Source organism: Penicillium maclennaniae, assembly GCF_028827695.1.
Source record: "Penicillium maclennaniae strain IBT 15551 chromosome Unknown utg000005l:1.0-2652337.0:1.0-2654196.0, whole genome shotgun sequence".
NCBI lineage: Eukaryota > Fungi > Ascomycota > Eurotiomycetes > Eurotiales > Aspergillaceae > Penicillium > Penicillium maclennaniae.
In genome coordinates, this window is record NW_026623217.1 from 911,150 (window position 1) to 938,186 (window position 27,037).

Below are 27,037 nucleotides of genomic sequence, written 5' to 3' on the forward strand. Positions count from 1 at the left end.
ACCAATTTTGAAGCGATCTGTATGTCGCGGGTGGATGCTGGATCCATGATGGCGTGTAGTCCGCGTGTCTCTGTGGTCTTCTTCTCTTCAAAAAAGATTCAAGGGCAGCGTAGGGCTAATTGAAGTAAATGATAGAGAGCTGGTCGCGAAGGGTGGTTGTAGGGGGAAAGGGACTAGACCAAATCCAAATGAGTGTCAAAATTGAAGGTCAACGTAAGACGCGTGGCACGGAACGCGACCGCGACTTATCGTTTATCGGCTGGTTGCTCACTTTACGCCCTTGCTGCTTTTCTCCTTCTCAACTCTCTCGTCATGGCTGAAGCTACCTCACATACCTCGGGTGCGCAAGACAAGCGCGCCCAGTTGGACGATCTCATTGCTCGCGCGGCGGCCAAAGATGCGACGAAAGATTACAATTCCGCTTCGGAGCTCTATTCTCAGGCCACCGAATTACAGGCAGAGCTCAACGGTGAGCTGTCGCCAGAGAACGCCGACCTTCTTTACGCCTACGGCAAGTCTTTATTCAATGTTGCCGTGAGCAAGAGTGATGTCCTGGGAACTAAGGTGGCCGACCCGCAGCCACAGACCGTGCCTTCAGTACATGCGACATCTGCCGGTTCGACTAGTGCTGGTGAGAACCGGGTCAAAGATACCATCTCGAATGCTATGACAAAGAACGTCTCCTCTGGGAAAGAGGTGGTCACACCTTCCGAATCCGCCCCGACCAAGCCCTTCTTTCAGTTTACTGGCGATGAGAATTTCGTCGATTCCGATTCAGATGATGAGGATAACGGCGAGGCCGACGGCGAAGAGGAAGAAGATGACTTTGCAAATGCCTTTGAGGTTCTGGATTTGGCGCGTATTCTCTTTGTTAAGAAGCTGGATGCTGCGGATGAGCGCAGTACCGCGAAAGGCAAATCAACCGAGCTACCGGCGAACGTGAGACATATCAAAGAACGACTTGCCGACACGTATGACCTCCAAGCCGAGATCTCTCTGGAAGCCGAGAGATTCTCCGACGCAGTGACTGATTTGCGGACCTCTCTCGACCTTCGAAACTCCTTGTTCCCATTTGAGGACCCCTCGGTCGCCGAATGCCATTTCAAACTGTCTCTTGCATTGGAATTTGCATCCGTCTCACAGCAGGGAGATGACGATGACGAAAAAACAAAGACAATGGACGAAGACATGCGAAAGGAGGCGGCGACTCAGATGGAGCGTGCTATTCAGAGCTGCAAGGTTCGAATGGCTCAAGAAGAGAACAAGCTGGAAGCCAGTCAGGATCTGGATGAGGACAAGGTGACTGTCGCAAAGCGAAAGATTGCGAATGTCCAGGAGATCATTGCTGACATGGAGCAACGAGTAAGCATCTCTAGCTTGGACCTTTGGGCACTTGGCCCCTGAGCTAACACACTATGCAGTTAATTGATCTTCGACGATCACCCGCATCGCTCGAGCAACACAACCAGCCAGACGAAGCCATGCTGAAGGGCATCCTCGGTCAGATTGTCGGTCATTCGCCAACCGATCAGAAGGCACGCTTGGATGCAGCCAGCAAAGGAGCAACAGACCTCTCGTCCTGGTCCGGCGAAAGCATAAAAAGTCAGCTCAGCAAGAAGCGTCTGCGGTCAAACGCCCCGCCGAGGATGAATCGCCGGAGGGAGAGACAAAACGTGCGCGGGTGGACAATGAGTGATACCTCAGCCATCTCATTGACTATTTTCCCCAACGTCACTGGAGCATTTCGTGAAACTGGACCTGTTCTTACACATTTCAAGAATACTACCATACCACTTGACCATTATCAGTTATAAACTGCCATCCACGGCTGTTGAGCGATCAGACTAGGTTAATTGGCCCACGATTGTAGCTTGGTAGGTCGACTTGGAGACTTCTGTTTGGCACCTAGTTCCCCTTCTTCCTGGGTTTGGGAGAGAAAAGTTTGTAAGTATCTTGCGCTGAAACACAAAGTGTAGATTTTGTATATTTCGCACCAAGTCGCGGAATTATCACAGGGTATCTTGTCACTAGACAGAAAAGAAATGAAGTGCCTCCATGTCCTGAGATATATCATGCCAATCCAAACATCGCAGGTCGCCTCTCCATCTTGCGACTTCTGCGGCGACTGGCCAGCCCTGGACTCCAAATGCCCGCGAAGAGGTCCTCGCACTCGTCTTCATCCTGGCTGTCAAACTCAGGTTCCGCAGAGCCTGAATTGATCTCGATGGACGGGTCTTCTTCTTTGGTAGGAAACACGACGCCTGGGGTTTCCCAACAGGAAGATGCTGTAATTTTCTTGGTCTCCAGGATGAATTTCCCCACCTTGTATCGCTGCGATTCCTCCTCGGCCGCGACATACTTCCAGCCTAGTACACCTCCGCAGAAAGCACAAGTGACATCGCTGACAGTATGAGCTCCTGTCACCAGCTGGCGTGGCACGGGGTGTTGTAAAATGGTATTAGGAAGGGTAGTTGTAGGAGATGAAGACGCGCAGACCGACACCGCACTGGCAACCGGATCCGCAGAGACGAGATATGCACGACCGTGACGGCCCGTGAATCCTTTGCTGATGATCTGCGATGTTAAGCAGAGATGTGAGGCACATTCAGCGCAGCGAAGGTAAGAGACATGACCGTCCAGGTATTTATCTGTGGGGCGTGGGGAGCTCGAGCGGGGAAAACGGTCATCCCGTTTGGGAAATGAGGGAAGGAGGAAACGAGGGAAAGGAAAGGCGTGCTTGGCTTTGTTCTTGGTCATAATTTCCGCAGTAGAAGTCTGTAGCTAGAATAGCCAGAGAAGCTAGGGTGACCAGAGAGTCCGGGAAGCGAGAGATAGATGTGAATCCAAAGTCCCGTGCTACGCGCTGAGATCTGAGGTCATCCGGGCTTATCTTATCAATCGCGATACATTTGGATTTCGGAAAGCTCCAGTGTTCCACTTTGTATTGTTGAACTATGAACTAAGAATAAGAGATATCAAGCATAGGAGAAAAGACGGTCATGGATTTTGGCGGTTCAAGATCAGTAGACGGCTGCTGACACCAAAACAGGGCACATTGCATACGGCTCAAGAAGCCTGACCAGGAAAGAAGGAACAAAAGAACAAATGCATCATGTCCTCGGACTCTAATCGGGGTCTAGCCTGCAGAGAAGGAGGACACAAGACTAGGCTTCGGCGACTAGAAAGAGCCATTTCGTGCTGAGCCAAGGGCCTGAAGCACCACCGGCTGCCCATGGTTCCAGGGTGGTAAGATTAAAGCCACACCATCCGAGGCTCCGGACGAGCTCCATTTCATCTGTGTGCTGTGAACGCTTGACACAGGCCACAACCTGAGAGCAGTCGAAGGCATCGATTCCTGCCAGTTCGAAAAGAGCGATCAACCTGCAAGAAGCGTGAATCAGTCATTGTTCGACGCTTGAAGAGATGTGCTGTTGCAAACAAGCATGGAGATTTTCATACCCAGATTTGAGGCCATGTCCCAGGGCACCGTCCTCGAAGAATACGAATAAAGTCCGCTCTCCGTGCGTGTCGGTCACAAACCCGCGATAAATAGCGTCGCCGTTATAATCCCACACTTCTATCCATTGCTGGATGTGATCGTGTCCAGGTACGGTGTGATTTGGCTGGATATTTTGAAACGTACCCAATCCCAGTGACTCCTGTCTCGCGTCAACCCCCTCACCAAGGAATGTCGTGAACAGTTTGTCACAGAAGAGTCTCTCACACTCTTCCGGAATGGTGTGCGTCGCCTCCCCGTTGTACTCGGGCCAGTTGGCCCCAGACCAGCTTCGCTCAGCGCTGGGAGCGGGACGCTCGAGGGGAGGGCTTAAGATGGATGATTTAGACCCCGAGGGGACCTCAGGGATACCACTGTGCTCCTGAAAAACACGTCTGAGTATTGATGACTGTGACTAGGGCTCAGGTAAGACTTACCGGCACCCAGAGTAGTGCAGTAGTGGAAACCGTGAACCTTGGAAGTGGTTGATTCGACCGAGTAGCAGCTGGCCAGTACCGTGGAGTCATGATCCAGAAAGCAGTTCATGTGATTGGAATTACTACTGTGGTTTTTCATGTACTTCGCCATACTGAACTTGATCTCGATGATTCGGATTCGACAGAGTTGGAAAGTCTGAGAAGCTTTAAGTGGTGCACAGGGGAAGAGTGGACACAAGATGCGGTGACTGATGCGTTAGGCAACCCGAAATCTGGGGGGGGGGGTTATTTTCTGGTTGCGGGTCACCTGACACAAAGGCCCGTGGGTCTCACCAAACGTATAATTTATAAAGAGTAAAATGGAAATTGATTATCATGGAGGACCAATCATCTTGAATAGGGTATCTCAGTGGTCTCAAAACTAGATATCCAACGGCATTGGAGATCAAAAATTAATTTGCTTGGTAGCACTCGCCTAGAAATACACACCACGGTTGTGAAAATTGTAGTCCTCCCGGAGTTCTGTCAAAACACTGGAGCGAGATCCATGTGCAAGTAGCGCATAAGATATAAAAAGAAAGGATGCAGACAGAAAAGGACATAGCCCGCTTCATAAAATCGAAAAAGCTCCCTATGCACACCCAAGGCCCTAACGCCAGATCCTAGATAGGACCGTTGATGCATTATAATTCTCGGTAGTCACTTGGCCGCACCCTTCGATTCCGGGCTTGATGGCGTTGTGGGTTGACGGGTTGACGGAAATATGGTGAATCCTCCTCACGAGAATAGGGGCCCCCGAATGCAGTCCGCTGTTGGTTTGAAAAGTTGTTCATACCCGGGCCCTGGAAACCGGGATTTTGCATCTGTCCAGCCATCTGGGCCATGGGAAACATCGACATGGACGGATCCCCGTTAAACATGTTGGAGAATCCGTTGCCTTGGTCGCCATACATGCCGGCCTGAAGCGGATTGAAAGGCATGTTCATCGGATTCCATCCCGGGCCCATCGGATTGGGGAAGCCGTTGGCCATAGCCATGGGGTTCATGAATCCCATGGAGTCGTTACCAAACCCGGATTCTGAAAAAGGAGGTATCATGCCAAATCCCCCAAAAGGAATTTGAGGATTGAATGGCATACCAGCACCAGTCGGACCCTCATGAGCAGTGATTTCAGTACCCGGGGCACCAGAGTCGTCCTCTCCTTTTTGCTTTTTTGTCACATTGCTGGTGCTATCGCCATCCACTTCGAGGACTGGGTCGTCTTCAGCTGGCCGCTTTTTTGATTCAGCGGACGTGTCTGCATTGACCATTTCCTGACGGGGCGGAGATCGCTCCTGAGAATTGACCTTGAACTCATCGTGGTCAAGGTTTCCGTTAGCTGATATGCCATCCTGGCCTGGGGGGCTGCTTTTCTTTGTCCTTTTTCGCCTCTGCCTTGTCTGCCTCATATGTCTTGATTTTAGAAACCGCCTCCTCATCGGGTGTAAGGTTATCGAGCAGAACTCCCTCTGTAGAACATCCGGGGCAGACGAAATCACTTTCAATCAAAGCATTCGAAATACAATCATTGCAATATGTCCTCTGGCAACATGGTGTCTTTGTTGGCTCTAAGAACATTCTCTTGTCAATTGGGCATTCCAAACCCCGAGCCTGTAGTTCTTTGCTTTCCTCCGCGGCGGCTGCTTCCGCGGCGGCAGCAGCAGACGCCTTCGCCTTCTCTTGATACAGTTCCCAGGCCGCCTTATCCGGCTTCGCGATGACAAAATCACCATCTGCATTGACCATTACCCCTGTATTCCTTGCGTCATCACTAGAGCCGTCGGGGGCCAGAGACTCTGGCTTTTCAACCTTGGTTTGCAGAGACCGGGGGATACCAGTGGACCGTTTGACCCTATATTTGCCGTCGAACTTTGGGTCATTGTTTGTGGGGCATGCCTGAATCCAGTGACCTTTCTCTCTGCAGCGGTAACACAGATAACCAGGAGGCGGGGGGGTGATCAGGAACATTGACCTGCTTTCCTCTGCCACGACCGAATGGCACGGGAGTTGCACTGTGAACCGTTAGTATGTATCCATGGGCCACGATGTTCGGCGTGATACTTACTTGGCCATCTCCTGCTGTTGCTCTTGCCATTGACTGGCTTGAAGATTGAAGAGCGCATTAATCTTTTCTTCCTCAGTTTGTGCATTATTGAGTTCGAGGACGTTGTTGTTGACACTGCCAGTTCCGGGGAGCGCTCGAGTGATTAATGGCTCGGTGCGGGAAGCGTTGCGGGCATTGACGGGCATTTTACCGGAGACATAGCGGGCAGCGCCGCCTTTTCCGGGACGAACTGCTGGTAATCGGCGAGCTATGACGGAGGTAGACCGGGGTATGATGGTGGTGTCATCGTCGTACTCTGCAGATGGTCAGATTGAGTGCCGGATAGGGAGCTGTGTAACCTACCTTCTTTAGTGTCTTCATTGTAAATGGACAACTCGAAGTCAGATCCATCACCCAATCTACTCTGGCTGATGATCTCTCGCTTGAGTTCAAAGACAGATATACCGGTGCCGTCAAAAGTCACCCGAGATGGCTCTTTCTGGGACTTGAATTTGAAATGAACGGACGATGACATTGTATTGAATGCAAGTGTGTGCAACCTGGCGGCTTTGAGTTCAGACCACAAACTTATGGGGTGGGCACCACAATCACAGATGTACAGATGGGAGACAGGGGGATATAAGAGAGCTGGGGGGAGGTATGCGAAGACAAAGAGTATTAAGTGTGAAAGACTGCGTGGTTGATGATCACTCAAAATCTATCGAGGACGCAAGAGATAGATTGGGAATGATTCTTTCTCTTGCTGAATGGTGAGTAATATCACTGCATACAGATGGGAAGAGCAAGATGATGAATACAACTGTCGTAGAGAAAAATGTCGCTTCGCAAGAAAAAGACAGGCGTTTGAACAAAAGCCCAATCCTTTGATCTGTTTGATCTGCAGGGCCACCTTCCTCACCTGAAATCAGACCTACGGCGGGTTTCACGTCGCAAATTCCCAGATATCGATCCAAGCGGCTTTTATAATGTCAAGGATCTCTGAACCCGATCAAAGCCTTTGGATATTGGTCCTCGCCAATCGAAAAGAGAATGGAGAATGGAGACTGGGGTGTCGAGGGTGTCGAGGGTGTCGAGGGTGTTGGGGGTGTCGGGGATGTCGGAGAGGGGAGATGCAAAGAAGAAGGGAAGTGGCTAGTGGCAACGAAAGAAAAGTCAGATGACACCGCGCTTCACACCGCCCGGATTATGTCATCTAACCGGAAATGGGAAGTGCTCACACAATAAGACAACCAGCTTGCAGCATCTGATCATTTATGGTTCTATGTTTTGAATTCTGAAGTCTATGTCACATTCGAAGAAAACACATCATCCGAACTCAGGGAATGTTAGATATCGGTTTCGAATTGGCGCACCAAAAACCCCTCCGCTTGTAGATGAACTTTGACCTGGCTCACTGTGTATTCCCCACGGTGAAACTAGATCCATGTTAGCTGGGTCCTTCTCTGGCAGTTTCACGGTGGTTTGAGTGGATGGGTACACGTACCATGCCTGCGCCCAATGCAGCATCTGTAGTGGTCTTGCTGAATACTTCTGCAAAATGTTCCGGCACGCCAGCTCCACTGGACGCAATGACGGGAATCTTGACGGAAGCCTTGACATCCTTGATCAATTCCAAGTCAAATCCACTGTTGCTACCGTCCTTATCAATACAGTTCAACAGAATCTCTCCGGCGCCCATGGCCTCAACAGCCTGCACCAATTGTCGGACATCCATGTCCCGGGTTTCCCGACCACCCTTAACAGTGCATTGATACCAGCAGTAGCATTGGCCTGCGGCATTTGGATACGCAGTCTTGAAGGTGTGGTGGTCTGTGTCCTCAGGTCGATCCACGTAGACCCGCTTGGGGTCCACACTCACCACCACGGCCTGCTTTCCGTACGCATTGGAAATGGTCTCAATTGGCGTGCGACCATTCAGTGTCTTACCTGCCTGGTAGTACTCTTCAGCAGCAAAAACGGCATCTGATCCGATGCTGACCTTGTCAGCGCCAGACTTGAAATACATCGTTGCAACGTCAAGTGCGGGGACTTGAGTGCCATCGGTGTCGACGGTGTCTCTGATGCCCCCGCCAATGGTCAACGGCACGAAAACGGTTTCCGATGCTCTCCGCAGGATCTCAAGCATAGGAGTATCCGCCAGAGGGCAGTTCCGGAAGGAAGTGATATTCAGGAAGGTAATTTCATCCGCTCCTTGCTCGTAGTATCTCTTAGCCATATCGACCGGTTTTCCCAGGTTTCGCACCTGACCACTCGCATCCACACCACTCTTCTCTCGCACGTCATACTGATCCCCCTTGGTCACGACGAGGTCGCCGTTATCATTAGTGCGGACATCAAGACAGGCAATGACTCGGCGGGTCAGCCCGTCTTTTTTGCCGGCAATCGAATCCAGCGACACAGATTGGAATTGATCGCCGTGCAGGAAGGCGCGAATCGCCCGGAGACCTGCCACACCACTCTTTTCAGGATGAAATTGTGTACCAAAGATATTTCCTCGGCTGACTGCACCGATAAATTCCTCGTCACCATAGGTGGCAGTGGCGACGGACCACCCGTCCTTCTCAAGAACCCCCGGGTTATATGGGGCCGCATAGGAGTGGACATAGTAGTATTTGCTGGTTGGCATAAGTCCGTAGAAGCTTTGCTTCGTGGATGCAAGTTCTGTGTTCATCGCCGAGTTCCATCCGATGTGCGGCACGCTCTTGTTCTTGTCATCGAATTGCTGAATGCGCATGGGGATCAACCCCAGTCCTGGAACGTTGGCATCCTCCTCTGATCCTTGGAAAAGGGCTTGCAGTCCAACACAAATACCCATGAAAGGTTTGCCCGTCTCGATGTGCTGTCGAATTGGGCCCAAGAAGCCGCCTTTTTCGAGTTGGGAGAGACAATGACCAAAGTGACCGACGCCGGGAAGAATCAGTTTCTATAATCAGTCGGATCAGTACCCATCATTCAAGAGCGACCTTCAGCGATCTCAATCATCCAATGAACGTACATCTGCATTCTTCACATCTTCCGGGGTCTTGACCCATTCCACTTCGTAGCCAACCTGATTGATCGCATTGACCAAAGAGCGAATGTTCCCCGCAACATAGTCCAGGAGGTGCACGGTGGGCATGTTGATATCTCTGGCAGTCAGATCGTCTCCAGCGGAATTGCGAAAGGGTTGTCCAGCCTGGCGGGAATTTGGAGTCATCGCGAACCCCTCTTAAAATTCACCCCCGCTGAGTCATAGCCGCTGTTTCTGCCTGCAGAATTCGTTGCGGGGCACAGATTACGGCGTTTACCGGACTACACGGTCACACTATGTTATCGACTTTTTTGTATCACATTTTTGCAAATTTGACGATAAGAATATTCAATAATTCACCTGAGGCCCTTGTATAGATCCCAATGATGTTGTTTCAGAGATTTTTTTTCAACTGACAGCTGAATATTGCATCATGGACCCTGGATCTAAATAGGAGGGGATGGATACCTTGCTGCATTGTAAAAAAGTAAAGTTGTGAAAATGCCTGAACCAGTCTATCAATCTATGCCAACTATCACCTGAAATGGGTGATACTTGTCAGTCAGACTATCAAGAGGGAAGAGAGAAGGAGAGAGCGAGAGAGAGCAGCGAGATAGTAGCCGTGCAGCTTTCAAGCCACTCATAGAAGAGACCGTGTCAGGCAGCGGCTCTTCATACAGGATCCTACAAATATATCAACCCATTCGATGGCTGTTAACAAGTGCGGTTAGCATGGCTCTCGGGAGCAGAGAAAGTCGTCAATGGAGATTTACCGGGCTGAACTGTCGTAAGCGAACACCTGCAGCCTCAAGAATGGCCGCGCTCTAAGAGACAGCGTCAATGGGGAGCCTGGCAAAAGGAGATAGTAGAAACATACGTCCTTATCCATGTTGTAGCCCTGCGAGTAAACTACCTCGGAGATTCCAACCTGGGTGATCTTAACGGTACAGGTCAAGCAGGGGCAGCTGGAACCACGCCAAGACAGTCAGTGTTTTTGTTGGTTTTGCTTTTGGTTGTCTTCTTGGGCAAACAAACTTACGTATCGCAATACAGAATTGCACCCTCGCGAATGCGCTCCCTCCAGCTTCCAATAAAGCATTTTCCTCGGCATGGAGACAAAGGCAGGTAGAAAGACCGACGCCGCCGCCGTCGCCGCGGTTGCAACGCGGGCCTGCGAAAGAAAATCAGTAAGGGATCAAGGGAGTCTGGAACGTGTCTTCGTACATCCGCCTTCGTTGCAGTTCGTCAAGTGTCGAGGAGTCCCGTTGTAGCCCGTACTGATGACTCGACGTTCTCGTACAAGCACACATCCCACTCTTCGTTTCATACAGTTGCTTCTCTGTGCGGCGAGAGATGCTAATTGCATGAAGTACTGATCCCAGTTTGGTCGCAGTCGCTGTTCATCTGCCAAGTTCAGTTCCTCGAGAGATTGGTGGAGCTCGTCCAAGGAGGAGGAAGAGTTGAACAGGCGCATATGGGCCTTGTCGGTCAAGTAGACGCGCCCAATATCCTTTTCATACAGATGGCGGTCATTCCATAGCACGAACTTTTCTAGATCGGGCGGGTCCAGTTGTCTTCGCCAGCATCTACACGCCAGGATGAGTTAGATTATTTTGGATGATATGGGTGACGAACCGGTCGGAGAATCTTTTCCAACGGAGGCTTACAGGGGCATCCACGCTCACGAGAAGGAAAAATGGGCGCAGGAGGAAACGGTCGAGCGTGTCGCCGTTTGCAATATCGGTCGTCACCCAACGTTCTTGCCATCGTTTCGTCGCGAATTCTAGGAGGGCGTCGGGGGAGTCGAACACGAATTCTGCTGGCGTACCCGCGCTCACTTCCGAGGCCTGTAGTCTGAGGTCATCGTCTGCATCATCGGTGATCTGGTGAGAGGGTTTGCTCGATAGTTGGAGAACTCGAAAGCCCTGCTGAATCAGATAGTCGGCGATTGCATGTTTGCCGGCGCAAATGCCTGGAGAAAGAAACGGTCAGTGCCCTCCACAGGCCATACTAGAACATGAGAAGGATCTTCTGACCTCCGCATAGACCGATCAGCATTGTGACGCCGGAAAAAGAAGGGAAAACTTCCACGAGGCCACGGTCACACGCATAGGGCAGCGAGATCAGCTTTCCCGCGTTGCGCCCCCCCATCTCCGATTGATAAATCAATGGTTCGCGCCCGATTACATCACACCCCACTTCTCTTCTTTACACACTCCTCAAGATGCAGTACACACCTTTTGCGTCTGATATCGAACTGCCTTTTTACACGGCTCTGGCCTCGCACAAAATCAATCATGATAAATTAGATGACTCTGCCCGTTCCGTCCTGGGTCTGTACGAGATCCGCTCCTCGGATGCTGCGAATGCCTCATGTCGAATGCAAATTCACGGAAATGCTCTCACCAGTGGCGAGTAAGGCCACCGAATCTTTCCCGCCATAACCTGAGCTGACCCAATTGTGCAGAGCAGCGGCAAATTATTACCGCGCCGAAGGCATAATCAAGAATGTCAACACTATCGAGGACTACCGCAGCATGGACAAGTCACAGATGATTACCCAGGCCGGAAAAACAGTAAGAAGCAAGTGATCTAGTTGAGTTGGCTGATCCTCACCTAACCGGATGCGCCCAATAGATTTGGGATGCGATCAACGACGGCACGATCTACTCCTGTCCTTCCTTGCTGGCATCTTTCGTCATCCTTTCCTTCGCGGATCTGAAGACATACAAATTCTACTACTGGTTCGGGTTTCCCGCCATTCATTCTGACCCAGGGTGGGTGTCTGTAGACTCGGCTGGCACTCCGCTTGACTCACGACAAAGCGAGAATTCCGACTCGCCCCCGGGCGAATATCTATCCTCTCTTGAAAGCACGGCCCTCGTGGACGCTGTGCAAACATGGAGCTATGGCGTGGATTCTCGCCAACGAGGCTTTTTCCTAGCCCGCAAACAACCAAACCCCCGGGGCGAGTCTGCACATGCCACATGGCAGGTAGCTTCACTGGCGGAATACGAAAACGGCTTCTTTACAGCTACCGCACTCGAGCACCGCTATATTTGCTTTGCAGACCCCTCCAACTACGAGAATACACCAGGTTGGATGTTGCGGAATTTACTGGTCGTAGCTAAACAGCGCTGGGGTCTTGACCGGGTTCAAATCCTACGGTATCGCGAAGTTCAATCGAAGCGTGATCAGGGTCGTAGCATCGTGATTCGCCTACAATCGAAATCAGATCCTACATCTGAAGCGGCGAAAGCACTCCAAACTCCAGGCCCGTTACCAAAGATCACTGGCTGGGAGCGCAATCCGGCAGGCAAGCTGTCAGGGAGAATTGTCAATCTAGCTGAGTACATGGACCCTACAAGGTATCGCCCCTGAGAGCAAGCAACCGCAATCTGTTGGAGCTGATTTTTTATCTATAGGCTGGCGGATCAATCCGTCGACCTGAACCTCAAGCTCATGAAATGGCGGATCAGTCCAACGCTGGATTTGGAGAAAATCAAGCATACCAAATGTCTCTTGCTTGGAGCTGGTACTTTGGGAAGCTATGTTGCCCGGAACCTGTTGGTATGTACAATATGTTCAGCTCCGAACCATACGCCGCCAACAATCGGTGCTAATTGTCAACATAGGGCTGGGGTGTGAAGAAAATCACGTTTGTCGACAAAGGGACCGTGTCCTTTTCCAATCCCGTTCGGCAGCCCCTCTTCCAATTTGCTGACTGTTTGCATGGCGGAGCACCAAAAGCGCATCGTGCAGCTCAAGCCTTGACTGAAATTTATCCTGGCGTGGAAACAGCAGGCCATCAGCTCTCGGTTCCTATGGCAGGCCACCCTTCTTTGGACGAGGATGCGACACGAGCCGATTTTGAAGCCCTACAAGCTTTAATTCAGGAACACGATGCAATATTTCTCTTGATGGATACACGAGAATCGCGTTGGTTACCCACCGTCATGGGTAAAGCGGCCGGGAAGATTGTGATGAATGCAGCTTTGGGGTTCGATTCTTATGTCGTCATGCGCCACGGCCTTGCAGAGACTGGATCTAACGCTGCAGATCTCGGATGTTACTTCTGTAATGATGTCGTAGCACCGGCTAATGTAAGGTCTTATTTCGAGAACTGTGTGCGGAGAGCTAACATCCGCAGTCTGTCAAAGATCAAACCCTCGACCAGCAGTGTACAGTCACCCGTCCCGGGGTAGCCGCCATAGCCTCCGCACTTCTGGTAGAATTATTCGTTTCAATTTTGCAGCACCCACAGGGCGCTGGCGCCCCAGCTGCATTGAAAGGATGCGATGAGCGCGGAGATCATCCCCTGGGGCTTGTGCCTCATCAGATCCGAGGATTTCTTGCCACTTTTGAGAATATTCAAGTCACCGGCAGGAGTTATACGTGCTGTAGTGCGTGCTCGGAAAAAGTGACCTCGGCGTATAAAGATCAAGGCTGGGAATTCGTACGGAGAGCCCTTAATGAAAGCGGATACGTGGAGGAATTGAGCGGACTCAAAGAGGTACGTAGACACTCTGTATGAGCAGACTCTCAGACCTAACATCACGCCAGGTTCACGAGAAAGCCGAGGCCGCATTAGCTGACGTGGAGTGGGACGAGGCCTCGGAGACTGAAGAGAGCGAAATGCTCTAGGGTCTAAATTGGCCGATTGCGAACGGTTGTGGCACTGGAGATATCTGGTTTCATGGGCGGCGGTCAAGGCCAACAAAGAATGACTCTTTCGATTCCTAGAATTTCCTATTAGTTAGCGAAACCTTAGGTCAATAAAGTGGGCAAGACCATACACTGCGAGATGATTCGGGTTTCAGTCGGTGGACTTTCTGGAACAAATTCCTGAGCTGTTGCTCCAAGTCTTTATCCTCTGCTCCCTGATAGAATTTACAAACGAAATGGCCCCCGACCTTGAGAACATCCGAACTAAAGCGTAAAGCAGCGTTGCAAAGATCCTGTCCGCCAGTCAGCAATACATCCTGCGCAGAAAGGTCGAAATTTGCCCGAGCCCTTACCATGCTTCCCGCATGATCTCTGAAATTGTTCCCACTGGTATTCATCATCCTGCGATAAGGATCACTTAGACTTCGTTTCCAGAATCCAGATGTTTGGTGCCAGGGTTCGCACATATCACTGAGGACCACATCCACCGTTCTTCCACCTTGGCGTCTGTCCGTTTGTGCTGCTTCCGAGATCATCTCGGGCTCTAGCAAACTACCACTGGCATTGTCGAGTACCCCCGATTGTCGAGGCCTGCCTCTATCTGGATTGCGCAGAAAATTCTGGATATAAGCCTGGATCTCGGGAGCTAGAAAATTGCCCTGTATGGTCGAAACTCCTTTCGGTGGCTGGGCTGGGATGATATCGACACCGAGGACTCGTCCGTTCGGCTGAGTTCGCTCCACAGCGACCTGGAGGAGTCAGTTCAAGGTCACCTGCATCGGGGGCTACAAGACTACCTGTGACCATGAGCCCGGCGCATAGCCCTTGTGAAGTTCAAGCATCAGCTAAAGGGCATCATTGCTCGGCAGGGGAACCAGTGCACATACCAGGTCGACGACGGTTTGGCCGCCCTTGAATAGGCGATACTTTTCGTCGATCTACATCCATTATGTTATGTCAGAGAATGCAAGCAATAGAGAGGTAGGATGAGATACCTGCATCAGCTTGAACGCAGCTCGGCTTTTCAGACCTTGAACGGCAGCTTCCCTCGTGAACTGGTCTTTATGCTGACGAGCCTGCCATCGCTTCGAAGATGACCAGCGGATTTGGCCAACCGACCCGAGGGCAGGTGTTCCCCGGGATCGAAAAGAGAAGAACGACGCAAACATGAAGTGCGAAGGGGCAAGTCGTAACGAGAATGTCGCGAGCTCGACGAACGGAAGGATTTCTGCCGGCGAAAAAAAGAGTCCGTGCTCCATCGATCTAGCTCCACTACTATTCAATTGCTTGCTACGCGAAGCCAGTCCAGACGGTGTATTTGAATTGGTTACATTCGAAATTATTATAGTCGTTTGCGATCGCGCTTAAGGGGTGAGAATCCTCCAAAGCCAAGAGCGCGGGATCCACGGTCACCAGCTGCGGTACTGGAGACGGCGGTCGCGAGCACTGAAGTTCGGCCTGCTCCTAAGCCGACCTTGCGTCCCGGCTTTCTGCTCTCCAGCATATCCTCTTCCTCCTCCTCCTCCTCAAACAGGTTTCGATCTCGCTGAGCCCCGAGCTTGCGCTTCTTTGGCTTCGCCTGTCCCTGTCCGATGAATGGCTCAATGGCGTCATCGGACATATCAGCATGTTCTGTACCAGGTTTCTTAGATTCAATCGTCGGTCTCGTAGCGACAGGCTTTCCGTCGCGCGCCTTGATCTTGGTTTTTCCTGCTCTAGCTTTGGGAGAAAGGACCTGTGTGGGGCCAGGTCTGTCATTCAGAACAGCGTCAATGCCATTTAGCTCTCTGATAGCCTGGGCTTTGCGGAATGAAGCATTCGATTCGTCCAAAGTAACGTCCATTGGATCTTCTTCTGCTTCCGAGCTACTCGATGAATCTTTCGGGCCACCGGTCCGGCTCAAAAAGGGCGTAATGGAAAACGCCGACTTGTCGCCGGGCAATGCAGATTGCTTTTGGCTCTTTTCCTTCACTCGGACGGCCCCGGGCGTCGCAATTGTCACGCCACTATGGTGTTCCGTAGTTGGGCCAGAACGCTGGAGAGGAACAACCCGTGATCTCGGCTCGGTTCCAGCGCCCTCGTTGTTCGTGCCATCTATTCTTCTTTGCTGCAATTCCTGCTGAGTTTCTTGTAGCTTATCCTTGGCTGATCGTAGCTGCTTCTTCAGCGTCTCAACCTTCTTCTCAAGCACTGACCGCTGGCTTTCCGATCCTGCATTTTGCTGTTGCTTTTGACGCAATTCTTTGGTGAGTTCGCTCTGCAGATCATCGATTCGAGCCGAAAGCCTATCAATCTCAGCTGCCTGCTGAGCGCTTTTCGCTCGTGTACGTTCGTGAGCATTTTTCTCATCTTGGAGGTGAACCTGCAAAGACTTCAATTGCCGCTCCATCTCGTGCTTCTCCGCAACTAGCGCTTGATTGAAGGTATTCTGCGATTTGAGCCGTTTGATCTCGGACTCGAGATGAGAAATGTCTCGGGACAGATGGAGCTTTTCGGTAAGGAGGGTACTGTAGCCGGTCGAAGTATCATTCAAGGTGGAGAGTTCGCCCTGTGACAGTTTAGATCTTGATCTCCAGCAATATGGACTACGCTGGAGGAGGACTCACCTTCAGCCTCTCGACTTCATTTGATGAGCTTTGCACGCGAATGTCCAGGCGATCGATTTCCTGGTAAGCTTCGTCCAGTTGAAGGCGCGCCTCGGATTCCGCCTGGGTAGATACAAGTAGTTGCTCATGAGCTCGATCGAGCCGTGACCGCAGCGTTTCACTCTCGAATTGAAGTAGTAGCTGTTCCATGCGCCGAACGCGATCTTTTTCAGCATCTAGAAGACGTAAAGAGTCCGCAAGAGACTTTTCGTATTCCTTCTCAAGGAGGACGGTTTTGATAGACATCTCACACCAAGTAGTCAGTCAGATTGCCGTAGCAAGCAGATGGTAGCAAACATACATCCAGCAACGCTGCCTCAGTAGCTACCGCCATGTTGACTTTGGGGCAATTGACCGAATCCTGATTGAATCACAGAAACCCCAAACAACGAAGTCGGGGAAACGCGTCAGGGCGGGGCCGACCTTACGTAAGGGGACACCTTTTCATTCCTATCGGTTTGAGGTACGATCCGAACTCTCAAGCTCTGCAACTACAAGCTTTTGGAATGCCAAAATGAAGCCCTGGGCCACCCTCTTCATATTTATTTCGGTCATTTCCGGCGTGCTCGCCGCGAAATCGTCAGACACATTTGAAAAGTTCCAAACCATTTCCCGTTCCGGGCCCGTCGATTTGGACAGTGCCTCCTTCAAGGAGCTGTCCACAACGCCCCGAGATTACTTTGCGGCCGTTATTTTGACTGCAAAGGACGCTCGCTATGGCTGCATTATGTGCCGAGACTTCGTCCCCGAATGGGATCTGATCTCTCGGAGCTGGAATAAAGGTAACAAGCTCGACGGCTTAAAAGTCATCTTCGGGACTCTGGACTTCGACCACGGGAAAGATGTCTTCCAGAAGGTGCGTCTCAATTCGATGTTCTACCGGCTCGTCATGATGGCTGAGTCAACTCCTACAATAGCTTCTGCTTCAAACGGCCCCCGTCCTTCTTGTGTTCCCTCCTACCGTGGGTCCCTTCGCCAAGGTGGATGCAGAGCCCGCGAGATTTGATTTCACAGGGTGAGTGGGCGCTTACTCTATCGATGCTGGGGCCAATCACTTATTTGTCCAATTTCTCCTAGTCCAATTGCCGCTGATCAGATCTACTCGTGGATTGGCCGTCAGCTCCCGGATGGCCCCATGCCTCCATTGATTCGACCGGTCAACTATATGCGCATTGTTTCTGCGATCACCATTCTGATGGGTGCTGTCACCCTCTTCGCGGTGCTGTCACCCTATATTCTGCCAATTGTTCAGAACCGGAACCTGTGGGCTGCAGTCAGCCTGATCGCCATTCTCCTCTTCACTAGTGGTCAGATGTTCAACCACATTCGCAAAGTACCGTATGTTGCGGGTGATGGTCACGGTGGTATCAGCTACTTTGCTGGCGGGTTCCAGAACCAATTTGGTATGGAGACCCAAATTATTGCTGCGATCTGTAAGTGAAAGCCCTGACTTGGAAGAACGCCGTCGCGTGTCCTGATTCTTACATAATTTTACGCTATAGACGCCGTCCTATCGTTTGCCACAATCGCACTTGCAGTGAAGGTTCCGCGCATGGAGGATGCCAAGGCACAGCAACTGGCGGTGCTGATTTGGGGGGGCCGTTCTTTTTGGGACGTACAGCTTCCTTCTCAGTGTTTTTAAGACTAAGAACGGTGGCTACCCGTTCTACCTTCCCCCATTCTAGGTTTCATCTGACCGTTGAGGGCTTCATTTATGCTAGCATATCGCAGTTCCTGCTACAAAAGATCAATTCACGAATTTTCAATGCATTGGAGCCCTCGGCGCGGGAACAGACGGCGGTATGTCGATCAAGCGGGTTTACCTATCTCTTATTTCATGTCGCTGGCGACAGCCCTTAGCCAATGATAGTCTTGTAGATCAAACAAAGTGTACGTTGCGAAAATACTCCGCCTCTCGTCCGCACGCAGGTATCATCATCCACGGAAGAGCACTATCCAGGCAACCTGCTGTGTACAGTGTTGCACCGTGACAGGAGTAGGCGGTCAGTGCGTGGCACTAGCACGCATCTGCCTAAATTCCTCGCCGGTCACTTTCATCATCCCGCATGTCTTTTGGACCAGGTGGAAATTGGAGGAGTCTCCCCTTCTTTTCCAGAACCTCGGTCCGTGCAAGTTTGCCGTGTGAATCCATAATGCCGCCCAAAGGAGCCCGAGTCGGCGATGTCGTGGCATCATCCGCCACTGGCATGACATTTTTGATTCTGATTCAATTGGCCTCTAGAGTCTTCACTTTTGCTTCGAATCAGCTCATCTTGCGCTCCCTTTCGCCAATAGTGCTTGGTATCGCTGCCCAGCTTGAACTCTATCAGGTGTCGATCTTGTATTTCTCCAGAGAGAGCATTCGTCTGGCGATTCAAAGACAGCCTCTGCCACAGGCATACACCTCCGAGCGGCAGGAATCAAAGCGGCTTAAGTCTGCCTCACGAGACGGACAATTAGAGGCATCTCAATCGGTTGTGAACATGTCCTATTTGAGCCTGCTTCTGGGAGTTCCGTCGGCTATCTTCTTCACTTTGCTCTACGAGCGCCTGGCACCGAGACAAGCACAATGGATTCCCTTCTTCAAAGAGAGTGTTATTGTGACGGGAATAGCTTCATTTTTGGAGCTCAGTATTGAGCCATGTTTTGCAGTCGTTCAGCAGCACATGTGGTATGACAAACGCGCAGCCGTGGAGATGCCTGCGGCCTTTCTCAAGAGTCTCACCACCTGTTCCGCTTTCATATATGCAACAAGAATAGGCAAAGATGCCGGTGCTTTGCCTTTTGCATTGGGCTATATGGCTTACTCAATTGCTCTCATATTTGGCTACTCGGTTTCTTTGCTGTGGGCTGCGGATGAAAGGCGGTTCTCTTTGCTCCCCGTGCGTATACGATCCAGGTAAAGTGGATCCCTCGGGTCTATCCCATATGATCTAGTCTGACACTGCGAAGCAATGTATCAGATTATTTTCTGAGTCGATTTTCTCATCGCCTCACTTCAATCGCCGCCAGTGTTTCTCTGCAATCACTGGTGAAACATCTTCTGACGCAGGGTGATTCCATGATGCTTGCAGCCTTGTCTAGCTTGGAGGACCAGGGTATCTACTCACTAGCATCCAACTACGGGGGTCTTGTTGCCCGTGTCATTTTTCAGCCGCTCGAGGAAAGTAGCCGAAACCTGTTTTCCACCCTACTCAGCCCCAATAATAGCGGGAAGCGAGATAAGCAGCATGTTCGCCTTGCTAAAGACCATATGGTTGACCTCCTGCGTGCTTATCAGCTGTTGGCTGTCTTGATCTTTCCGCTCGGTCCTGTCATGGTGCCGCAGGTGCTACGGATTCTAGGGGGACGTCAATGGACCTCCTCCCATGTCGGTGATCTGCTGTCACTGTATTGCTATTATATCCCGTTTCTGGCCTTCAACGGAATTACTGAAGCTTTCGTGTCATCTGCAGCCAACCCACGGGAGATACGGAAACAGACGGCTTGGATGGGCGTTTTCTCGGCATGTTACGCCTTAGCAGCCTATTTATTCCTAGAACTAGGGTCCATGGGTGCCTATGGCCTTGTTTTGGCCAACATCGTGAACATGATCGTCCGTACTCTGTGGAGCTACAATTTCATCCACGCGTATCTACGTCGACACGGGAACGATCTTCTTCTTGGCGATGTGAGCATCCAACCAACCAGTTACGTTTTCGGGGCTGTCGCTACAGCGACACTTGCCTCCCGAGTTTTGTCGGTATCAAGTTTGGGTATCATCTCCGCGGTTTCATTGAGTGGCGCCTATTGTCTTCTGATGTGAGTCAAATGTCGAATATGAACCCAACGAACCTCCAAACCGGTACCCAATAAACTGACAATTTAAACAAGACTCTATGTGGAACGACAGTACATTATGGGACATTTTGTGAAACTGCGCGAGCTTGTATCGTCTCGTGGCAAAGGCCTCAAAGCACAGTAACTTCATCATCAGCAATCAATCATCGAATGTAATCTTTGTGGCCTTTTTGTCCGTGTCGACGTCCTTGAAGAACGCGCCATAGGCGTCGTGCTGCTTCTTCTTAACGGTAGTGCCAAATTTCAACAAATCTTCTGGCACATTCTGCTTAGCAGCCTTGAGGACATTAATCAATCTACCGCAGGTTAGCATGTCGTGAATGTCTTGAGTGCAAGGTTTTTTCGATGAGTCACTTACCCGCCGGACAATGCCTTATCTTGTTCCGTGAAAAAGGTGATGGCATGGCCCGTAGCCCCAGCTCGGCCAGTTCTCCCAATGCGGTGCACGTAGTCCTCCACAGTAAGGGGGAAGGTGACATTGATCACCAACATCACAGCTGGGATGTCCAGACCACGGGCTGCTACATCGGTAGCAACCAGAATGGTTGCCGCGCCGCTTTTGAAAGCTTCAAGGTTGCGGAATCGATCAGTTTGGTTCAGGTCACCGTGAATGCCAGCAACCTTGAACCCCTTCATCTTGATGAGCCTTTCCACACGGATCGCCTCTTTTTTGTATAGGCAGAATACCAAAACCTTCTCGGGATTGTTGGTACCTCTCTGAGACCGATTCAGCAGTTGGATGAGTCTTCCCTCCTTTTCCCGCCCGTCCATGACTTCAACCTCTTGCTTAATTCTCGTATTCGCACGAGGGTCTGCAGACGGGTCCCCGCCAATGGTGACAGTCACTGGATAATTCATGAAACCCGCAGCCAGGTCCCGGACAGAGCGAGGCCAAGTGGCCGTGAACATGACAGTCTGTCTCTTGGAGACTGGCATAGGTCGGATGATTTCTTTGATATCTTGCTCGAATCCTTTATCCAACATACGATCAGCCTCATCAAGAACGAGGTACTTCACTTTCGAGAGGTTGACGGACTCGTCGTTCATGAGATCCTTGAGGCGACCAGGAGTGGCGACCACGATGACGGCTTTTTTGAGCGCTTCACGCTGTTCGTCCTTCCTCACACCACCATAGACACAAGTCACGCCGGCTTTCACCACGTCCGCAAACTTGACGAGCTGGTCATAAATTTGCATAGCGAGTTCACGGGTGGGTGAAATGATGACGGTAGCCGGGTGGGAAGATTTCTTGTTCCGCTTGGAGACCATCAGCTTCTTGAGGCACGGTAAACCGAAGGCCAAAGTTTTGCCGCTTCCGGTCTCTGCAATGCCAATCACATCACGACCGGCGAAAAGGAGAGGCCAAGTTGCTGCTTGGATCGGTGTCGGTGCAGGAAACTCCTTCAATGGCGCATACAAATTGTCGTCACAGGGGGGGCAGATAGTCGAAGGAAATAAGTGGGCGGAACTTCGCACCCTCGGGCGAAGGATCGGTGACCTTGATGACTTTCTCGTCCAGAAACTGATCAATCTGGGATTGAAGGAGGGCACTCAGGGCACTACTCTGGGAGTAAGGTGCCTGATCCTCCGAGGTGCTAATCTCCTTGTCTGAGGTCTTCTCTTTGGCGGATCCTGAGTGTTTGTCGGATTTCGACTTTTTCTTTGCCCGCAGCTCAGTTGGCTCGGCGTTGTGGCTTCTTTTACCCATGGCAAAAGAGTTCAATACCAGTTGACCAGGGAAAATGAGAGACCGGGCAACAATGGTGAGATTGCTGCAATTGAAGAAATCGTCCGGGGTGAGCGCCGATCGCCAAAAAAAAAAAGGGAAAATAAAATGAATTGCCAATATTCACCGCGCCGCCTAGAGTTGACCCACATCACTTAGACATACAGTGACACAGCAAAAGTATCGACACCCCCTATAGCCCCACCTACCACACCGCCTCCTAATGTGTTCACCGCCTATAGAACACGCTAGATCTAGTGTCTACACCAAGAGCGCGTTAACCGCGTTCTTGCCTTATATCTGCCCTAATTCCCCCTTTTTTTCGCATTAAATCATGGCACTACGATCAGAATCCACCCCTGCCCTGCGTGAGCGTATATATGAGCTTTCGTAGACTGCTAGTTAGGGATATAAGCGTATATATAAGCACTATCCTTAGGTCTCCCTTTTAGGTATTCGCTATAATATTAAAAAGGACCGCGAACGCCTAAACAGTGTCTCTAAGCCTCGCCCTAGCCGCCCACGAAAGCTTAATAATAATAACCGGTCGCGTCTTCTTACTACAATTAAGGATAATCTAAAGATTAAGCGAGTCGATCTGCTAGCTGAGATTTTAAATAAGGCTTATCTGTCTCTTTATAAAGATTTATGCTATGTTCTAACTAAGTATAGGTTAAATAACTTAATTCGATAGCTACTAAACGCTAAGAATATAGGAAAGTGGCGATATTCCTAGCGCCCTTATTTAAAGGATAAATATATTACGATATATCTTTGGTAGGTAATATAATATTAATACTTTATACTTACGGATTAGGCTTATATCTATTAGTCTAATAAATATACCGTTAAATAAGGTATTAAAATAACCTATAAATAGACCTTCTGCCGCGTAAAAGATTAGCCTAAAGAAGATTAATACTAAGGGCTTCTATCTAAGGGAAAGTAGGTTAAATAGATATTTGAGGGCGCCTTTTCTGGTAGTATATATCGGACTAATCTTATTCTAGTATTCGGTGACCTAAATACGCCTCGCGAAGGTATTAAACGCTTTATTATTTATAATCTTTATATACGAATCCTACCTACTTTAATAAATTATAAAGGCGGTATTTTTTAGTATAATAATACGCCTATATATATCGCGGTAGTCGTCCGCGAATGCCTCGCTAATATAGGCATTTAGGTAATAGAATAGCCTCTATATTCGCCTAATTTAAATCTTATTAAGAACCTCTGGGCTTTGCTTGAGAAGAAGATATATAAATTGCGGCCAGACCTAATCTATATTAGGAATAATTATGAGTTATTGGAATATAGACCAATGCTACATAGAAAGATCTATCCTTATATTCAACATATAAGACCAGATTGTATTGATCACGTGACCAGATTTTTCTTCTATCAAAATGATGTTTTGACCACTTCTGATTCTGGTCCGCGGCCCTCCCCCGAACGATAGGCGGGACCATTTTCCTTTAGGGGTAAATGGTCCGCCTTCAGGCATGAATGGTCCGTTCCTTCGGGGATGCTTTCGGGCATGCCTTGCCCGCGGACTTCGACCATGGTCTTCGGACCCCGGTGAACAAACTTCGACCCTCGGTCCCCTTAAGGATAGGCGGACCACTTTCCCTTAGGGGTAAAATGGTCCACCTTTAGGCATGCATAGCCTGATCCTGCGGGGGTGCTTTGGGGGTGGCTTAGACCGTCGATCCTTGACATCATTCTTTTCGCTTCTCTTCGATTCCCTTCTTTGCCACCTTCATTATGTTGTTGCCTAGTGTTTGTACGTCATTTGTATGTTATTCTAGACGTCATTTCTAGGCTATCCTAGCCTATAAATACGTCCTTCTTGTCTAGCAGATAGAATCAAGTCAGTTCTACTTTCCTGAAGTCAGTTCTACTTTCCTCAAGTCATTTTCCACTTTCTAAAGTCATCTCTACCTTCTTCCTTTGATCCTCAGGACTGTGGTTCTGCCTTCGTTTAGGCTATATCTGCTTATAGTCTATCCTACGACCTTTGACCTTCTACCTTTGTCTGGCACCGACTGACCTAGTCAGACTAAGGTTGATCCCACGGACTTAAGGGGCCACGATCTGCTTCGTGGTAGCTTTACCCTTATATCCCAACATGAGTTATATACTATTTTAGTAAAGACAGCCTAGATCGTATAGGGTGAGCTTAAGCTACGTCACCTAGAATATCTATCAGAGACTATGCCGCACCGGGTAGAGGCAATTATAGAAAGCTAAGGCTAGTATACACTATATTAAGGAAATTAAATGAGGTTTTGAAGCGGCAGAATATTATATAATCAATACGGTGTGGGTCAGGGGGTGTCGCTACTTTTGCTGTCACTGTATGCGTACCGATCAGTATGTCCTCTCAATACACAGATTTCTACGATACAGTCAAACATCGAACAAAGGAGAATACGAAGTAAATTAAGTGATCAGGTACTAAAATCAGGAAATAAATCTATATATTTATCCACATAGATGGGGATTCAAAACTAAGAAACGATCTATGTCCCCGAAAGGGGTTTGCCTGGCCGACCAGACGGAACCTTGGAGGTAGTACTTTGATACGCTCTGAAAAGACTGACTCTCAAAGTCTGACGTTCACTCATATCACAACTACTTTTGAAATATCGTGAATAAAGAAAAACATTGCGATTCAGATAATAATCATAGCCGACCGGAATACAGAAAACGGATCAAGAGAACCCAATATCGCATTTGAGGAACCTCAAGACTTCAGCTCTGCTAATAATCTATTCCAGAGAGTAGGAGCTGATGATATTGGCAAGGCGCGATGCTTCTTCGGAGTAATTAACAGCTTTTGAGGATGAAACTTGATATCGAACACTATAACACAATCAGTTTAGGCACAGAGTCCTTGTAAGGAACAATGGACTTGGAATGGCTTACCGTTGCTGATCACCAAAGGTATCGATTTTCGCACGGCACCGAAAGCTCCAGGTCCGGCAGTTGGCCTCCTGGAAGACTTCACCAAATGCAGTCGGGTCGTCTTCTCGGAGTTGCATGAGATTGTCAGCAGAAGTTCCCATGATCAACCGTCCAGTATCGTCGAAGCAACTAAGCCAGAGTTGGCCAGTATGATCGCTCACACTGATCGGCATGATGTAGCGGTATTCCGGTTTAGGGTGAGTCTTGTCACACATCTCGCATCTCCACTGACCGGGGTCCAGCTCAGTCACCTTCTTGTTGCAACCTTCAGATAGACAAGCAGGATAGCACCAGGTAGAATCCTGTCTGATGTAGACTACGGTTGCTTTCAGCGAGAAGTAGTCGACCTGTTCAGACATGCCAAGCTGTTCCTCACGAACCTGTGCAATGGTCTTGAATTGATCCGGCTTCATGTTGGAATTGGTTGCGTTCGATACAGATGCATGAGATGTAAAAACCTCTGTTCTCCCCTGTGCGTCATACCAACCCTTGAGTCGGTGGGCTTCTCCAATATTGGGGTCTACGGTCATCGAGCCGGAGCTCAGCAAGCTCAGACTTCGCCCGCCGAAGTCGGAAACCTTGACACCTTTGAAAGCAACCACAGACTCCGGAGCGACATTGAAATTGACCGCGGAAGCCCCCCAAATAGTCAAGCGGACTGAGAATCCCGTGTTATCAACCAGGCCGAGCTCGCGCTTGTCATAAGGCTTGCCAGTTCCCTTGGACACGATCTGAGATGTTTCGGCCACTTCCTTGAGAATACCAATCACGTCGGTAGTTGTGTCTTTCTCCACCGATTGCAGGTCCCCGATGGTAGTGAAGTTAAAGCGAATTTGAGGAACATCATGCTGGTCCTCCGCCTAGATTTGATGCGTGAGTCCATGATTCTCACAGGCTTTCGGAGACAGCACTTACCTTCTCAACCAGAGTGTCCCGTTCAAATGTAAGTTCATAATCATTGTTCAAGTTGGTGAACTGCTTTTTCGCAATCTGGACACGACAAGGGCTTGAGATGTAATAGACACTGCCTTCCTGGAAGAGGTCATAGAGCATGTCACACTGATCATTGAAGCCAGTAGCACGAATTTCACCACTGTCATCAAGCAAATTGACACTGAATAGCTTTCCCTCTCCGTTCTTGTTGTGCCAGGTTTTGATGCTCGACTTACTTGTGCAGCGGGCCTTGATGGTCCATTTGTTTGAGTAGGGAGAGATGGCTTCAATAGGATAGATGGTGGCATGGGCGGAGGCGGAAGGCCCTCGCATCGGCTGTGCTCGGTTGGGTTGCTGTGCCGGTGCATTCGAGGGCTTGGATCCATAGAATCCATTGCTGGATATCGTGGTGGGTTGGGTCTTCTCTTCCTCCTCGGCTTTGATTTCCAGAGGTTTGGGTTCTCCAATTTTTTCTACCTCACCAAGCTCTCTCAGAACCTCCAGATCCAAAATAATCAAGATTCTATAACAAGTCAGTACATGAAAAGGCCGACTAATTGGGTCTTTGCTTTGGGTTACCCACTTCTTGCCCTTCACAGCATTCGCTTGAAATGACTTGAGACGAACAAAACAACCCTTTCGCAGTGAGCCATCAGTCACCACATGATTGGCTTCTATGGGACATATTAACGATGTGCAAAAGTTCTCTGTAGCTGGCCTAGCATACGGGTGGCAAGCATAGTCTGGACGTAGTTTGCAATATCACTGAAGACGGCGCGGTAGCGTTCTGGATGGCCTGGCTGGGGTGGCAGCGGCTTGACCTGAACACACTGAACGATGGGCTCACGAACTTGGTCCTTGGTCTCATCGAATATGGCACTGAAGTTGGCGTCAAATGTCAGTCGTTGCTCAGCCGAAGTAAAGATGACTGTTGTGGTCTCGGGGCTAGGGCGTAGTACTTACCTGAGAGCACCCACAGTGACCTGAGACGCTGCATCTGAAGCCATTTTGAGTACTTCGGGTGATAATGAACGACAGTATTAAAGCTTGAGACGGGAGAAAGGTGGAAAGAGAGCGCCGAGATCTGCGACGCGTGAGCCAGGAAATAGCGCGTAAAGTGGTGGAGTCACGTGCGTGACACACCTCAGGCAAGGAGATGCGACGTACCCCACGTCATTAGGTAATCCATAGCCCCACGCAGACAGCTTCTT

The 27,037-nt window shown here is 50.0% G+C and overlaps 13 protein-coding genes across 13 annotated transcripts; 5 read left to right on the top strand and 8 right to left on the bottom strand.

Annotated features, from left to right (window-relative positions):
- Positions 1-312: 312 nt before the first annotated feature.
- Positions 313-1,814, top strand: N7477_005577 (SHNi-TPR domain-containing protein; the record flags this gene model as incomplete). Its single annotated transcript, XM_056967240.1, has 2 exons — positions 313-1,362; positions 1,422-1,814. 2 exons carry the CDS (start codon positions 313-315, stop codon positions 1,812-1,814), a joined length of 1,443 nt encoding a protein of 480 aa, XP_056821994.1.
- A 256-nt stretch (positions 1,815-2,070) lies between these two features.
- Positions 2,071-2,757, bottom strand: N7477_005578 (yippee/mis18 family protein; the record flags this gene model as incomplete). Its single annotated transcript, XM_056967241.1, has 1 exon — positions 2,071-2,757. One exon carries the CDS (start codon positions 2,755-2,757, stop codon positions 2,071-2,073), a length of 687 nt encoding a protein of 228 aa, XP_056821995.1.
- A 407-nt stretch (positions 2,758-3,164) lies between these two features.
- On the bottom strand, positions 3,165-4,023 carry N7477_005579 (ornithine decarboxylase antizyme; the record flags this gene model as incomplete). The annotated part of the gene is made up of 3 exons (XM_056967242.1): positions 3,165-3,381; positions 3,460-3,878; positions 3,934-4,023. The coding sequence occupies 3 exons, from the start codon at positions 4,021-4,023 to the stop codon at positions 3,165-3,167; spliced, it is 726 nt and encodes a 241-aa protein (XP_056821996.1).
- A 593-nt stretch (positions 4,024-4,616) lies between these two features.
- Positions 4,617-6,551, bottom strand: N7477_005580 (cleavage polyadenylation factor subunit MPE1; the record flags this gene model as incomplete). Its single annotated transcript, XM_056967243.1, has 4 exons — positions 4,617-5,372; positions 5,401-5,944; positions 6,038-6,332; positions 6,380-6,551. The coding sequence occupies 4 exons, from the start codon at positions 6,549-6,551 to the stop codon at positions 4,617-4,619; spliced, it is 1,767 nt and encodes a 588-aa protein (XP_056821997.1).
- Positions 6,552-7,066: 515 nt separating this feature from the next.
- N7477_005581 (uncharacterized protein) lies at positions 7,067-7,261 on the top strand (the record flags this gene model as incomplete). The annotated part of the gene is made up of 1 exon (XM_056967244.1): positions 7,067-7,261. One exon carries the CDS (start codon positions 7,067-7,069, stop codon positions 7,259-7,261), a length of 195 nt encoding a protein of 64 aa, XP_056821998.1.
- Positions 7,262-7,362: 101 nt separating this feature from the next.
- N7477_005582 (histidine biosynthesis bifunctional protein hisB) lies at positions 7,363-11,198 on the bottom strand (the record flags this gene model as incomplete). The annotated part of the gene is made up of 9 exons (XM_056967245.1): positions 7,363-7,452; positions 7,521-8,960; positions 9,033-9,212; positions 9,821-9,871; positions 9,925-9,956; positions 10,087-10,218; positions 10,272-10,633; positions 10,683-11,019; positions 11,084-11,198. 9 exons carry the CDS (start codon positions 11,196-11,198, stop codon positions 7,363-7,365), a joined length of 2,739 nt encoding a protein of 912 aa, XP_056821999.1.
- Positions 11,199-11,271: 73 nt separating this feature from the next.
- N7477_005583 (putative autophagy ubiquitin-activating enzyme ApgG) lies at positions 11,272-13,691 on the top strand (the record flags this gene model as incomplete). The annotated part of the gene is made up of 7 exons (XM_056967246.1): positions 11,272-11,462; positions 11,515-11,623; positions 11,685-12,415; positions 12,473-12,617; positions 12,683-13,150; positions 13,198-13,560; positions 13,611-13,691. The coding sequence occupies 7 exons, from the start codon at positions 11,272-11,274 to the stop codon at positions 13,689-13,691; spliced, it is 2,088 nt and encodes a 695-aa protein (XP_056822000.1).
- Positions 13,692-13,741: 50 nt separating this feature from the next.
- On the bottom strand, positions 13,742-14,971 carry N7477_005584 (RlmE family RNA methyltransferase; the record flags this gene model as incomplete). Its single annotated transcript, XM_056967247.1, has 6 exons — positions 13,742-13,786; positions 13,844-14,005; positions 14,066-14,461; positions 14,510-14,536; positions 14,600-14,650; positions 14,708-14,971. 6 exons carry the CDS (start codon positions 14,969-14,971, stop codon positions 13,742-13,744), a joined length of 945 nt encoding a protein of 314 aa, XP_056822001.1.
- Positions 14,972-15,054: 83 nt separating this feature from the next.
- On the bottom strand, positions 15,055-16,691 carry N7477_005585 (uncharacterized protein; the record flags this gene model as incomplete). The annotated part of the gene is made up of 3 exons (XM_056967248.1): positions 15,055-16,260; positions 16,319-16,603; positions 16,659-16,691. 3 exons carry the CDS (start codon positions 16,689-16,691, stop codon positions 15,055-15,057), a joined length of 1,524 nt encoding a protein of 507 aa, XP_056822002.1.
- Positions 16,692-16,871: 180 nt separating this feature from the next.
- Positions 16,872-17,999, top strand: N7477_005586 (OST3/OST6 family protein; the record flags this gene model as incomplete). The annotated part of the gene is made up of 4 exons (XM_056967249.1): positions 16,872-17,213; positions 17,275-17,372; positions 17,435-17,790; positions 17,860-17,999. 4 exons carry the CDS (start codon positions 16,872-16,874, stop codon positions 17,997-17,999), a joined length of 936 nt encoding a protein of 311 aa, XP_056822003.1.
- A 511-nt stretch (positions 18,000-18,510) lies between these two features.
- N7477_005587 (oligosaccharide translocation protein RFT1) lies at positions 18,511-20,162 on the top strand (the record flags this gene model as incomplete). Its single annotated transcript, XM_056967250.1, has 2 exons — positions 18,511-19,256; positions 19,310-20,162. 2 exons carry the CDS (start codon positions 18,511-18,513, stop codon positions 20,160-20,162), a joined length of 1,599 nt encoding a protein of 532 aa, XP_056822004.1.
- Positions 20,163-20,336: 174 nt separating this feature from the next.
- dbp3 (RNA-dependent ATPase DBP3) lies at positions 20,337-21,905 on the bottom strand (the record flags this gene model as incomplete). The annotated part of the gene is made up of 3 exons (XM_056967251.1): positions 20,337-20,493; positions 20,556-21,519; positions 21,674-21,905. The coding sequence occupies 3 exons, from the start codon at positions 21,903-21,905 to the stop codon at positions 20,337-20,339; spliced, it is 1,353 nt and encodes a 450-aa protein (XP_056822005.1).
- Positions 21,906-24,697: 2,792 nt separating this feature from the next.
- On the bottom strand, positions 24,698-26,833 carry N7477_005589 (replication factor A subunit protein RFA1; the record flags this gene model as incomplete). Its single annotated transcript, XM_056967252.1, has 6 exons — positions 24,698-24,791; positions 24,855-25,753; positions 25,809-26,349; positions 26,410-26,500; positions 26,554-26,705; positions 26,790-26,833. The coding sequence occupies 6 exons, from the start codon at positions 26,831-26,833 to the stop codon at positions 24,698-24,700; spliced, it is 1,821 nt and encodes a 606-aa protein (XP_056822006.1).
- Positions 26,834-27,037: the final 204 nt, after the last annotated feature.